This window comes from Alexandromys fortis, unplaced genomic scaffold (assembly GCF_014885135.2).
Source record: "Alexandromys fortis isolate MF-2015 unplaced genomic scaffold, M_Fortis_MF-2015_v1.1 scaffold_224, whole genome shotgun sequence".
In the NCBI taxonomy this organism is placed as follows: domain Eukaryota; kingdom Metazoa; phylum Chordata; class Mammalia; order Rodentia; family Cricetidae; genus Alexandromys; species Alexandromys fortis.
In genome coordinates, this window is record NW_026068104.1 from 838,493 (window position 1) to 850,523 (window position 12,031).

Consider the following 12,031-nt stretch of genomic DNA (forward strand, 5'->3'; position numbering starts at 1 on the left):
CGCCTTTGCTTTGAAGGAGGTGTGCCTGTCATGGTGCTTCTTGTCATTTACTCCCCTGGCCTATTATATGTTTAAAGTTACCAGAATCAATACTTCTCTTTCTTTTTTGAAAATTCCTCTTTATTTAATTAAATTGACATCAGATACTACCAGAATATGCAAATTATTCTCAATTTAGGAGGAACTAATTTTAAAATTATTTTCAAAAATGCAAAAAAACCCCCTTTGCTCCTAAACTTGATTTATAGCAATGTTACAGAACTTTGCAGGTAGAAGTAGAATTTATGAACTAAGTTTTACTTGCTTATAATTACTGCCTTATTGCATGTGGTACTAAGAAAATAATTTGGAGTAACTGAACCTCTTGTTCTTGCTTGTGTGTAGCTTGGTATGGTGGAGTGGATTGAACCTCCTAAACGAGAACGCAAAGCCAGCTATGCAGTGGATGCCTACTTTAGAGAGGCTTTGCGTGTCAGCGAGCCAAAGATCCCCAAGGTAAAACTGTACAGGGGCAGGTTTTATATGCTGTTTCAGAAGTCTCTTACATCTGGTTTGTGATTCAGATCTTCTCATATTATTGCCAAATCATCGTTCCTAAAATTTAACAATACAGTCAGCACTTGCTATGGGCCAGCCATATGAATGGATTTTGTTGTATTTATTTTTCCATATGTAAAAATCACTAGAGTTACTTATATCAGCTTTGTGCTTCATGAAAACAAGTATGTATGTATGCATGTAACATAGTTTTTCCTCATAGGCTCCTCGACCTCCAAAACAGCCAAATGTTCAGGATTTTCAATTTTTTCCACCACGTTTATTTGAGCTCCTGGAAAAGGAAATTCTTTATTATCGAAAGACTATCGGTTATAAGGTAATTTTTTTCAAATTAGTGTGATATAATCTTTTAAAAATTGTTTTGTTTTATTTTATTTGTTGAATTTTTTCCCTCCATGTATGTCTGCGCTCCATGTGAGTGCCTGGTGTCCTCAGAGGCCAGAAGAGGATGTTAGATCCCCTAGAAATTAAGTTACAGGTGATTGTGAGGCACCATGTTTGTGTTAGGGAGTGAACCTGGGTCCACTGGAATAGCATCAAATTCTCCCAGCTACTGAATCTTCTCTTCTAGTCTCAATACTTTATGTGCTATTATAGAATTCTCTGATAACATGGTTTGTTATTCCAATTTTCTTATATTATTGCCAAATCATAGCTACTAAAATATAACAATACAGGAAGCACTAGTTAAAATAGACTATGTACTCTAGCTAATATTAAAGAATATAAGAACATATAACATTTTTTTAAACTAGTCATAATGATTAAGCTGTTGAGTCACTCAAAGGATCCCCAATGAAATCAATTGGTCTCCAATATTTCAAAACAGTAACATCTGTAATAATGTTATTTCAACAGATTTTGTGTTCAGATTGTCAAAGAACATGTAGAAAAAAACAAGTATGTGTTTGCAAATAAATTTTGACATATGATATGATTTTTAAATATTTTTTTGTAGTAGAATTAAGAAACAGTATTTTTGTGCTTATTTCTCATAGGTTAATAAAAGTCTTGGTGGTTAATGGTCACTTAGATGTTAAAGATATCAAAACATATGATAATTAGTCATATAATTTTAAAATAAAATGATATTTGGAATGGAAAATTCTTTTTTGCATATGTGATACAAATTTTAGTAATAAAAATTTAGTGGTGATAATACTGCATCTACATTATTAAGAAATTAAGAATATCAGGTTAATTCTGTACGTGGAAACTGGCTTCTTAGGCAATGGAGATGACTTACTAAAGGTATAAGAATCACTAACATAAAGAAAATTAGAAAAGTATCAGCACAATTGTAATCTTATGAATTTTTTTGTTCTATGAATTGGAAGTTATATTTCAAAATTTATTTTTGTTGCACCTTTATTAGAGCTGGAACTTTGATCAAGTATTTGATTAGTAGCTAGTATGTACCTAGAGAAACTATGTATTTATGATAATTCATTTATATTACATGGGCTAGTTAAAATATCGTTAGAGAAATGTGGTTAGATTTGGACATAATAATCCAGACCAGAAAGAATCATTTTTAGGAAAGTGTAGCAGAATAAAGTAGCCATGTTTGACTGCTCAGGTTATGCATGAGACCACTTGCAAGGAAAGTGAACAGAGTGTAGAAAAAATGAACAATGCAAGAGTTATTAAATAGTTAACTTATTGAGATTAAAAGACATAAAGCACTTTGTTGGGGTTTATAATTGTTCTTGGTCATAGAACATTATTTTCAGCTTCTTTTATTGCCTGTTAGATTTTGAGTACTAAACGAAACAGTAGTGTAGGATATTTTATAATTTATATAATGATTTAACATATATTCTATTTGATTCTAACAACCTCATTATATAGGTTTGATTGTCTGCTTGTAATTGGTAGGGAACTGGAGTTCAGCAAGGCTCAGTTACTTTGTGCAAGGTCATGTAGATAATGAGGTTGCCCTGCTGTCTCAAACCCACTTATTCGACTTTAAATACTGTGCTCTTAAATACTCTGCTCTATCCAGATAGTCTCGGCTGTTTCTGCATGTGATATAACCCTGTTTGTTTCTGCAGTCCTAAATAAGGACTGTGTTTATTAGTGGTGTGACATGTCATTTGGGAGGTGGGCCAAGTGGTAGTCAAGTAGCAGCAGTAAAAGATCATCTCGGGTGGTGGAACTGTTTATTTTCCTTCTTTGGAGATAGTGTGAGTTCCCTGTGAGAATTCCAGTGCCCATCACATTCGGGCCACAGGCTCAGTTAGAATGTAAACAGTGCCTTTCATTACAGGCAGTTTAGAGTCAGGTCTCAGAATGATTGTTTGGGTAGTGGCCAGCTGGAAGAACACAGAGGAGGGAAGCAGCTGCAAGGTAAGAGAGGAAGAGGGAGGAGGTATAAGAGGAGGGCGAGAGAATGAGTTAGGAAGAGGAAAGATGCGATGGAGTTTGCATTCTTGCACTTTACTGTTTAATTTCCCTCACCTCCCAGAAAGTGTTAGAGAAAGAAGAGTGGACGGAGGACTGACTGTTTAATACCTGTTCACTGAGCACTGCTTTGTGTTAGATGCGGTGATAGTCACCCGGGAGAAAGCGATAAATAAACTTGGCTGCGGGACTCCTTCCATGACGGGACACAGACATGCTCCTGGAACAGGCCTGTTCTCATTAACTGTCCCTTTGCTGTGGTGCCCCTGCTGAATGAAATTGACATCTGTCCGTGCAGCACATTGGCAAACTGATGGAGAAGGGCCTGGCTCCTTCGACTCAGGATGGCCTTTAGAGGCTCACATGGTGTCACACAGTGCCTGTTGTGATGGGTAATAAAATCTTTGGAATCCATCGGTCTAAGAGACGTACTCCTAATCTTCCTGAAGATCATTTCTATTTAACTAAGGAAATAGTTGCTGTTGGTAGACATCTTGAGGGGAACTGAAAGGATAAGGGCACTAAATTCCATCTCGTTCTGAGAGACACAATTCATCTCTTAACATGATACTATCAGTACCATCACTGTCCACTGGAAATATAATTAATCCCTAAGCTCTACCCTAAGCTCGTCTATGTACTCAAGTGGTAAAATCATTGTAATTATAGTAGTAGCAATAAGAATGATAGCAACAACAGCAACAACAACTAATGATAATGAGGGTAAAGAAAATGACAAGACTCTGAGAATTTAGATTATAATGCGAGAGACATACATTAAACAGACACCAGAATGCAGTGGCATTATTTGTGCTCACAAAGGGTGCTGCCAGGAAGTATAATTTTGGTGTACAAAACAGTCTGGAAGATGAAGGCAGTGCTCTCTAAGGAGCTGCCACTTAAGCTGAGATCTACTAGATGTAGGATTGAGCCTGTATATATTGATTGAGACGCCCTGTTTTCTGCGGGAAAGAGGAGGCACCTTTCCAGAGGTGGAGCATGAGATATGTATTGCTCACAAAGAGGCTGAAATTTAGCGTTGGAGTAAAGGACCCCCCTAAGATGCCTTTAAAAGAGGGATGTGGGAGGGTGACGAAATTATACTGATCTAAGCATTCCTTGTATTTCATGATGTTCCAAGTTCTGTATAAATATTTGATGGGCATCCTCACTGGAGGAACTATGTCTTTATTTTACAAATGAAGAACTTTTCTCAGAGTTGTAGGCCTTATAAGTGGTAAAGGATGAACAGATTTACATTTTGCAGAATTATTTAAATTTTACTTTGTGTGTGTTCCTGTGCATGCTATGCCCACAGGAAGAAGTCAGACATGGCTTTCTGGAGTTGGTTCTCTTCTTTTATCACGTGGCATCCAAGAACTAAACTTACATTGTCAGACTTCTGGGGCAAACATTTTTACACACTAACAATCTCATTGACCCTTGATTTATATTTTCTGATATATTTAACTTTATTTTATGGTGTGAAGGTGTCATATTGCCTGGAACTGGATTTACAGCCACTTATGAGGTGCCTTGTGGGTGCTGGAAATTGAACCCGGGTCCTCTGGGAGAGCAGTCAGTGCTCCTAACCACCCAGCCATCTCTCCAGTTCTTGATTTATATTTTTAAATTATTATTTTGGATGTTAAAGGAGGAACAGTGCATTTATTAGGAAAATCTCCCAGAAAACTGTTGAAATATGAAAATAAAAAATGGTGCTGACAATATGGACCATAACTATGGCAGGCATGGTGTTGCTGATGGCAGGAGAGCCCTTTCCTGCCGTTCTGTTCCTACCTTTGTGCTCTTTTCAGTACAAAGTGCCACCACACTTTCTAAAGATTTGCTGTGAGTCTTATTAGGAATTCCTAGCAGAGGATTTAGCAGGCAAATACCACGTTCTGGATGTTGGCTCTTTCTGAACTTTGTTTCTTCCCTTATTTCCTAAGAACTATGGGCTTGAGCTAAGGTAGATTATCTCTCTATTTGGAAGGGTCTCATGTTTGAGTTCAGAGTACAGACAGATCAGCATGGCACGTTAATCATCTGCAGACCTAAAGGATAGGGCTGGAGAAATGGCTCAGAGGTTAAGAACACTGGTTGCTCTTCCAGAAGTCCTGAGTTTAACTCCCAGAAACCACATGGTGGCTCATAACCATCTATGATGAGATCTGATGCCCTCTTCTGGTGTGCAAGGCAAAATGCAGATAGAACACTGAATACACAATAAATACATTAAAAAAAAAAAAGAGGCTTGACAGTGGTGGCACATGCCTTTAATCCCTACACTACAGAGGCAGAGGCAAGTAGATCTCCATGAGTTTGAGGCCAGCCTGGTCTACACAGTGAGTTCCAGGACAGCCAGTCAGAAACCCTGTCTCGCCCCTCCCCACCAAAAAACCCCCAAGATTTTTGGCTGGCGGTGGTGGCGCATGCCTTTAACCCCAGCACTTGGGTGGCAGAGGCAGGTGGATCTCTGTGAGTTTGGGATCAGCCTGGTTTACAGAGCGAGTTCCATCCAGTACAGGCACCAAAGCTACAGAGAAATCCTGTGTCGAAAACCCAACCAAAACAAACAAAAACCATAGCTTTATATGGTGCATATACTCAGGAAATACCTAGGATATTGTGTAGGTGGAAGTATGTGAATCCCCAAGAGCCCGAATAAAAGGATAGCAAAGATTTATTAGGAAACACTCACAACAAAATAGAGAGCTGCCATGGTTTTCTGTTCTGCCCTGGGTTGAATGAAAGCAGCAATCCAATCTTCCACCACTACATGAGAGAGTGGGAGCCTGCCCTCGCTTTCTTTCTTTCTTTCTTTCTTTCTTTCTTTCTTTCTTTCTTTCTTTCTTTCTTTCTTTCTTTCTCTCTCTTTCTTTTTTTGTATTTAAACTGAGAATACTTGCTGTATATTTTTTATTAAATTTATTTTTTTAGAAAGACTTTTCTCATTTTACGTATCTATCCCAGTACCCACTTTCTCCCTTCCTCCCACTCCCTCCACCTTCTCCCTACCCTATCCTCTTTCTACTCCTCAGAGAGGGTAAGGCTTCCCGTGGGAAGTCAACAAAGTCTAACACATCACTTTGAGGCAGAACTAAGCCTCACCCCCTATATCTAGTTTGAGCAATGTATCCCTTCAAAAAGAATGGGCCCCAAAATGCCAGTTCAAGCACTAGGGATAAATTCTAGTCCCACTGCCGGTGGCCCCACAGACTGCCCAAGTCACACAATTGTCACCCATATTCAGAGGGCCTAGTTTGGTCTTATACAGATTCCTCAACTATCAGTCAAGAGTCAGTGAGCTCTCACTAACTCAGGTCAGCTGTTTCTGTGGGTGTCATCATTATGGTCATGATCCCTTTGCTCATATTATCGCTCCTCCTATCTTTGACTGGACTTTGGGAGTTCAGCCCCGTGCTCCACTGTGAATCTCTGCATCTGCTTCCATCAGTTGCTGGATGAAGGCTCTATGATAACAATTAAGGTAGTCACCAATCTGATTACAGGGGAGGCTGGTTCAGGTACCCTCTCCACTATTGCTTAGGGTCTTAGCTGGGGTCATTGTTGTGGATTCCTGAGAGTTTCCCTAGTTCCAGGTTTCTTGCTAGGCTCATAATGGCTCCCTCAATCAAGATATCTCCTTTCTTGCTCTCCCTCTCTGTCTTTCCCCATCTCCACCACCCCAGTCTCTCATATTCTCTTCCTCCCTCCCCTTCTCCACTCCCCCTCCCCTTCTGCCCTCCTCTGTCTCCTCTTCTGCCCTCCTCCCCCTCCCTACTTTCAATTTCCTTAGGAGATCTTGTCTAATTCCTCTTTCCAGGGGATCCACGTATGTCTCTGTTAGTGTTCTCCCTGTTACCTAGTCTCTCTGGGGCTGTAGACTGTAGGCTGCTTTATGTCTAATATCCACTTATGAGTGAGTATAACATGTTTACCTTTCTGGGTCTGGGTTACCTCAGGTTTTCTGCACACAGGTTCTCAAAAAAATGCAGCTGCTTCCCCTTTTTTTCTATTTAAATTAATAATCATTCAAGGGTGTCCAATATTTCGCAATCCATTGCCTCATGACTGCCATCTACAAAGTTCACTCTCAAGACCCATACAATTGAGTTCTAAAACATAACAAAGAATCTGTGTTTTAAATAAGTTTATAGTTTTGTGTTGTACTTCATTCATAGTTCCCCTTGGCCATTGCAGGTTAGATTATGGGCTAAGAGGAAATGGGTCTTGTCTATAGCTGAGCACACTCTAGCTAATGGATATGATTTATCTAATTTTGAGTCTCCAAAGTCTTAGTCTACAGCAATTGAGGAGAGGGCTAGTAAGGGATTCACTAGTTTGTGTTTTTGTTTTGAGACAGGGTTGCACTGTGCTATGCTAGCTGGTCTGGAATTTTCTGTGTAAATCACCCTAGCCTCAAACTCACAGAGCTCTGTCTGCCTTTGCTCTTGAGTCCTGGGATTAAAGGTATGCACTACCATGCCTGGTATTGGCTCACTAGTTCGGAAACAGTTGGTAATGCATGTTTGTGAGATCCTGCTTATTATTAGCTATTAGCCTTTTCATTTTCTAGTTGTCTCTCCTTCCAAATTCAGTACACCAAGACGCCAGCAGAAGTGTAGGTGGTAGGACTTTTAGTGAAAGGGTTTTGTTTCACTTGGGCCTGGGAAAAGCATTCATTTGCTTTTCTGTAACCATTTTGTGGCCAGCAGAGTCAATTCTTCCTTCTGGAAGCTTGGGCCTTGCTGTGAGACATCTTCAGAGATGTTATTACTCTTTCAAATGAAAAGAGCTGATATTTAATATACTTACTTGTTCACCAAAGTCTTATTGGAAGAGGGTGACAGTTGGAATTTTAACTGCAGAATAAAAGGTCCAGGTTACCTGGAAGTTGCGGTCGATGTAGGAGCATGAGCGAAAGAGCTTTGTCATGTTTGAAGCTAAAGAAAGCTTTAGGACATTCCAACAGCTGTCTCCAAAACAGATTTCTTTAGGGACAAACGTAAACATTTGACAAATGGACGGAGTTCCATACACTTTGTGAGCTTTGGTAATATGTCATTCTGGGCCGCCTGTTACAGTATGGGGAGCTGATTTCAGGCGACTGCTCTCTTGTTCTTGTGCTGCCACGTTTAATTTTGCAATCCATATTTCTAGGAAATCTCGCCGTACTCCTAAGCAATAGAAGTTTTTCACTGCCTCATGGAATCTAGCTCCTTTTTAATTCATTTTATTCATTTCTTTATCTTGAAGAAGAGGGAGAAGGGGAGAGAGAGGGAGAGAGAGAGAGAGAGAGAGAGAGAGAGAGAGAGAGAGAGAGAGAGAGAGAGAGAACACTACGGTGTGCCTATGGAGCTCAGAGAACAACTTGCTGTAATCAGTTCTTTTCTTCCCCATCTGAGTTACAGGGATTGAACCCAGTTGGAAGGCAAGCCGTTTGGCAAATGCCTTTATCTGCTGAGCCATTTTGAATGAGACTACCATCCCATCAGCCCCTCCATTTCAGTCTTAGTTTGTGCTTTTGTATTTCTTTTGTCACCACACTTCATTTTCAAGTTATGGTGGCTCAGAAACTCTCCTGCCTCTGGTAGCGGCTTTACTTTACTTCATCTCCTGGAAGGATTACATTGAAAATGCTGCATTTTGGTACTTTATTTCCTTGATCTGAAGTCTTCTATGAAGTTTGAGACCCTCTGAATCTGGCTACCTGGTTTTGATTTTTGGTCCTTTTCTCAATATTAGTCCTAACAGTTTTTTTCCCCCAGTGCTTGCGATAGAACCCAAGCTTTTATGCATTCTAGGTAAGTGTCCTTCTGCTCGGCATACCCCTTACCTAATATAACTCCTGTGTATCCCAATGCATTTCTGCCCTCATGCCTTTGCTTATACTGCTCCAGTTTAGAAAAGTCATTGCCTCCCATCGCCACAGAACTTTATTTATTTATAGGTTTTGATCACTGCCCAGTCTTTCATTTCATCTCCTTTCCCCTTTTTATGCCGCTGCCTACTCTGCTTTTCTCTTCTCTTCCCTTCCTGCAACTGCCTCTCTCTTTTACTCTCCCCTTCCCTGCCTCTGTCTCTCCTCTGTCTGTCTGCCTGTCTGTCTTATTCGTGAGCCATTCTCCTGCCTCAGCCTCCCAGCTGGTAAGATAAAAGGATGTGTACTAACACAGTCTTTCCTTTCTCGTTTTATGAGATGCTCTTGTCATCTAACGCAGCTCTCCTTGGACTTACAAGGCCGACCCAAGCTGGCCTCAAAATTGAAACCCTCCTACTTTGGCCTCCAGGTGCCAAGATCACAGTTGTGTGCCATCATACCTGGTGAAACTAGGATGCTTAAATAAAGGTCAAAATCAGAGAACTGGTTTGGGAATTTCTATGGGCAAGGACTGTGTCCAGTAACCAGTCCATACTTACTTTAGTACTAAGAGTACAATGGACACTTACTCAATGTATTCTGATTTGGTTATCTGATATTGATGGTTACAAATGAATCTGCTTTTTAATATACAATATTTCTTTTTAAATATATATTTGGTAAGTTTTTATCTGAAGAACTATTGGATACAATACTTTTAAAATGCTCACCTTTAAGTTATAACAATGCATTTTTTTTTCTGAGAAGAGAAAGGGTTCCTGTGCTCTCTTTGTAGACCAGGCTGGCCTTGAACTCACAAAGGTCCACCTGCCTCTGCCTCCTGAGTGCTAGAAATAAAGATGTGTACCACCATGTCTGGAAATTGGTATAACAATGAGAAAAATATCCCCTAATAAATGTTATAATTTTATTGTGGTATTTCTATTTGACATTTCTAGGGAATGAGTCATTTATATTCTGTGTGCATTCCAAACAATGGAAGACTTACGGCCAAGCCTCTTATTTTCACGTTTAGTGGAACGCTATAAAACACACTCCATATGTTCTGTACCTGCTCTCTTAAATCACTGAGCTGTGGCATGGCTTCAGATGTTTGTAGTGGTGCTAGAAGACTTCAAGGCTGGAACCCAGATTTGTCTTGCCCTACAAAGAATGCCATCCAGTGCTGCTGAACCACAGTGGACTGTGTGCACACCATGATACCCTGGAACCTCCCGAGCTACCATTTCAAGATGTACACGACTGCTGGCTTCCTCATAGATCTGTGAAAGATCTGAGGGTCTTCTGTCCTCAGTGGTGCCAGTTCATGCTTTCTTCTCAGTTGTCAGTGCTTTTACAGTCCTGTACCGTTGTTCTTTCTGCTGGCCACTGCCAGTGTACAAGTTTTCTCCCACGAATGATGATTCTAGCACAGCTGTTTGTGTACTATATACACTCCCTCTACATACACTTGACTTCTCTGTTTCTTTTTATCTTTCTTTATCTTGCCAGTCTTCTAGATTACCCATTTTATATCAAATACTCTGCTGTTACAACCTATAGCAGTGAATAAAGGCACTCTATTGTTTTCACACCTTGAGATAACCAGAACATTGGATATTGTCTTTAGGTGCATTTTTGCCCACCCTGCTATATACTAACAGGGGGCTTTAGACTTTTAAATGCCAAATTGTGTGCTTATTCTACATAATGCCATATTATAAGGACTTACTTCGTTCTATGGCATAATGAGACTTAGAATACAATGTGGCATCTATTTACCAATGGACTGTAGTCCTAAAATATTATACCATACAGTAGGAGAATGGTTTTCATTAGGGTGATACCATACTGGTAGAAATGCAGAGAGGCCTGTGCCATCTGCTTCTGAGTTTCCACTGTTGACGAGTTTCCACTGTTGACGGTTGAAAGGACTCCCCAGATTGATATATGTATGCACACTGGTCTTCATTATTATTTTCTTATCAGTTTGTTCATCATTTCTCTTTTGATCTTAGGTTCCAAGGAATCCTGAGAGCCCTAATCCAGCTGTCGCTCAAAGAGAAGAGCAAAAAAAGATCGATGGAGCTGAACCTCTTACACCACAAGAGACTGAAGAGAAGGACAAACTTCTTACACAAGTAAATTATTTTAAGTGGCTGAACTTCTTCTAATCAGCAAATAGAAAAAGCATAAATAATACCTGCTTTTTACTGTAGGTCCAGTTGTCTTGATCTGACATACCCATAAACAAATATTTTGACCACATCTCTTCAGGTTTTAGAAAATTTCCGTAGTAGAACAGGCTCTTCTGGAAATACTGGGGTAACATATACATGGGAAATAAAATTATTAAAATTAAGACATATTTTCCCCATTATAATAAGGTCAGTGAGTCCATATTTGAATTTTGATAAATAAATAATTTCTAATATATACCTGAAAATTAATTTCTTTGATTGACTTAATCTCTGAACTGTACACCATTTTTTTTTGTTTATGAAAAATACCTTTTGAAAGAAGTCAAGAGTTCTCAGGAGAGAACTTGAATACAATGATGAGAAATGCCTGAAGCATTTTAATGTGATCATTGTGTAATTAATGGCTCTACATTAAATAGGGAAGGCTCCCACCTTAGAGCTTTCAAGTCGTTGTTTGTTCAATAAATTTCATATCACACTTCTGAAATGAGTTTTGGCAAAATAAACAAAATGTAAAGTTGTGGCACTGCCTTAGCCAACTAAATCTATTTCTTCAACACTTTTTGGAACAATGCGCACGGTACGGTAGCAGACAGTTCTCGAGTGTAATTGGTAATTGATAGTTTGGAATATTTCCCACACAAAAGAAGGGTTGCTGCTTTAGGTAACGTATATGCCAGTTGTGGAATGTGCTTTACAACATCACACTGTGTCCCGGGAATATGTGTTAATAAAAGTAAAATAAGAGTTTTACATTTATATATGGATGCAGTCCTTTTCCTTTTAATAGCATATAATTTTGCTGAATGAATTTTGACAAAATACTTTCAAAGTTTTTGAACAAATGCCTGGAAGTCACCAAGTTTAGCCTGAAAGGATAATTGCAGTTGGCAGAGTTTTGAGAAGTACCACAGAATAAAGCATTTAAATATTCATGTTTTCTTTTCTTTTAATTTCAGAACTTATTTCCTGAGCACAAAAATAAAGTTGTGCCCTTTGAATA

At 39.3% G+C, this 12,031-nt stretch overlaps 1 protein-coding gene across 4 annotated transcripts in view; it reads left to right on the forward strand.

Moving 5' to 3' along the window:
• Smarca1 (SWI/SNF related, matrix associated, actin dependent regulator of chromatin, subfamily a, member 1) overlaps positions 1-12,031 on the forward strand; it is a 73,372-nt gene that overhangs the window by 43,893 nt on the left and 17,448 nt on the right. For all 4 annotated transcript variants that reach the window (XM_050123983.1, XM_050123986.1, XM_050123984.1 and 1 more), the window contains 3 exons: positions 385-495; positions 761-874; positions 10,846-10,968. In XM_050123983.1, coding sequence (XP_049979940.1) covers positions 385-495; positions 761-874; positions 10,846-10,968 — 348 coding nt within the window. The remainder of the gene's footprint in view (positions 1-384; positions 496-760; positions 875-10,845; positions 10,969-12,031) is intronic.